This window comes from Lactuca sativa, chromosome 4 (genome assembly GCF_002870075.4).
Source record: "Lactuca sativa cultivar Salinas chromosome 4, Lsat_Salinas_v11, whole genome shotgun sequence".
Lineage (NCBI taxonomy): Eukaryota > Viridiplantae > Streptophyta > Magnoliopsida > Asterales > Asteraceae > Lactuca > Lactuca sativa.
This window is the reverse complement of record NC_056626.2, coordinates 169170728-169172889: the sequence shown is the minus strand read 5'-3', so window position 1 is coordinate 169172889 and position 2162 is coordinate 169170728. Positions and strand designations below refer to the sequence as shown.

At 33.8% G+C, this 2162-nt stretch overlaps 1 protein-coding gene across 1 annotated transcript; it reads left to right on the top strand.

Annotated features, from left to right (window-relative positions):
* The first annotated feature begins 289 nt into the window (after positions 1–289).
* Positions 290–1554, top strand: LOC128133544 (protein FAR1-RELATED SEQUENCE 5-like). The gene is made up of 2 exons (XM_052771026.1): positions 290–1447; positions 1528–1554. Exons 1-2 carry the CDS (start codon positions 290–292, stop codon positions 1552–1554), a joined length of 1185 nt encoding a protein of 394 aa, XP_052626986.1.
* The last annotated feature ends 608 nt before the right edge of the window (positions 1555–2162 follow it).

Below are 2162 nucleotides of genomic sequence, written 5' to 3'. Positions count from 1 at the left end.
TAAAATTCAGAGATGTTGTTGTGTTTGATGTCACTTATATGACTAACAAATTCAAGATGCCTTTTGCTCCCTTTACTGGGTAAATCATCATGGGCAGTCTATACTTTTTGGTGGAGAATTGCTTGAAAATGAAAAAGAAGACACATTTGAATGGTTATTTGAACATTTCCTCAAATGTATGTTTGGCAAGTATCCGCAGGCAATTATTACTGATCAAGACAAAGCAATGGGAAATGCAATAAAAAAAGTGTTTCCGAAGACTCGACATCGTTTTTGTTCATAGCATATCATGAAGCATGAAACTGAGCACCTTCGATCGTATGTTTCCCGTTACAGTGATTTTCAAGAAACGCACAAACAATGGGTAAATAGTGACATCGTTGAACAATTTGAAGCAACATGGGAGGTTATGCGTAGTAAGTATGAACTGAAAAGCAACTATTGGATTAGTAACATATATAACCAACGTCTACATTGGGCTAAACCCTTCTTGAATGATACTTTCTTTGCTGGTGTGACAACAACCAGACAAAGTGAGAGTATCAATTCATTTTTTGATGGATTTGTTAATTCGAGGACCATGTTGAATGAGTTTGTTGTACAATATGACAAAGCAGTTGAGTCTCGAAGGGCCGCCGAAGAAGATGAAGACTTCAAGACTATGAACTCGAGGCCAATTCTTTCTTCAGTGCATCCAATCGAAGCAAAAGCAGGTCAATGTTATACTAGAAAGATGTTTGATACTTTCAAAAAAGAATGGACCGAAGCTATTACCAATTTGACTCATGAGACTATAGGAAAAACTACAGAAGAAAGCACATACCGAGTTGGGCAGTTGGATGTTGATAAAAAAAATATCGGTGCATTGTTACCTTTCGTTCTTTCTTTGGATCAAGTCAGCGTCACATGTTCATGTGTTAAGTATGAGACAAATGGGATTTTATGTAAACATAGCCTATATGTGATGAAGAAGAATCATGTTAAAGAACTCCCGAGTCACTATATGTTACCACGATGGACCCTTAATGCTAGGTACAAACTGTTTAGTGCTAGTATTGGACTTGGAGAAATGAATAATGAAAATGGAGTTAGTGCCTATACACTATGGTGTGTCCGTTCAAATTTTACTAAACTAATTGACCAAGCTAGAGACTCCCCTTCAGAGATACAAAAAGCCAATACGCTATTGATAAGTCGTTTAGATGATCAAACAAATCGAAAGAAATTTATGTATTTGGAGAATGTATCTCAAGGTTCTTGTATGGGAGTTTCACAAATAGATATGATGTCACAGTTATCTGTCTGTGAGCCTCTTGGTCCAACTACTACCAAAGGGCGTCCTAAACTTGCAAGTAGAATCAAGTCTTCTTTAGAAGCCCCCAAAAAACAAACATGCTCTTACTGTCAAGGATTCGGTCATTATGCTACTAGTTGTTCAAAAATAAAGGTAATTACAATAATAATTTAATTTTCATGATTGACAACTCTAATAATCATATTAACAATTTTATGTTTTTCATGTATCAGGCGGATAAAACGTTGCAAGAAACATAACAATGAGATGTGTTGTTTCTATGAGAACAAGAAAAACTAGATGCTTCATGACATTTTTTTGGTTAACTTCACCTTTTTCATGTTTTAGACACAAACGATGTATGGATAATTTAGAAGTTATTGATGCTTTTTAACAATTTTAATATTTTAGAATGAAATTTGTTGATTGTTTATGACTAGTATTTGAGCTCATGTTTCACTACAAGTTCTTACATGTGTTGTTTTCTTGTGTATATCACAACTTAAAAAAACAGAGAAAGTTTAAAATAAATGGGCGTTGAGTGATTTATCAAAAGTTGAGAAGAGTTTATGGACTATTTTTGTAAGTTTGATGGTTTTTGAATAATCCATAAGAATGTAGGAGCCAAAAGTGTAGAAAGAATAAGTAAAGTTAAGAAGAGTTTAGGAACTTTTTCTAAAAGTTAAATGGTTTTTGAATAATATATAAAAAGTAGGGGCCATAAACTGTAAAAATAAGTTGTACATTGTGCATTCTAAGTTGCACTTTTAGTTACATTGATTTTGTGAAAGGTGTCGTAAGTTACAATTTGTATCTAATTTTTTGCCAACCGCCTGTTATGGTGGGTCTAAACTGTTTTTTAATTGAA

Bases quoted from the DNA above. Each gene is read 5' to 3' on its own strand.
- LOC128133544 (XM_052771026.1), top strand. From the start codon at position 290: ATGAAGCATGAAACTGAGCACCTTCGATCGTATGTTTCCCGTTACAGT. The intron at 1,448-1,527 runs GTAATTACAATA...TTCATGTATCAG, and splicing joins CTAGTTGTTCAAAAATAAAG to GCGGATAAAACGTTGCAAGA.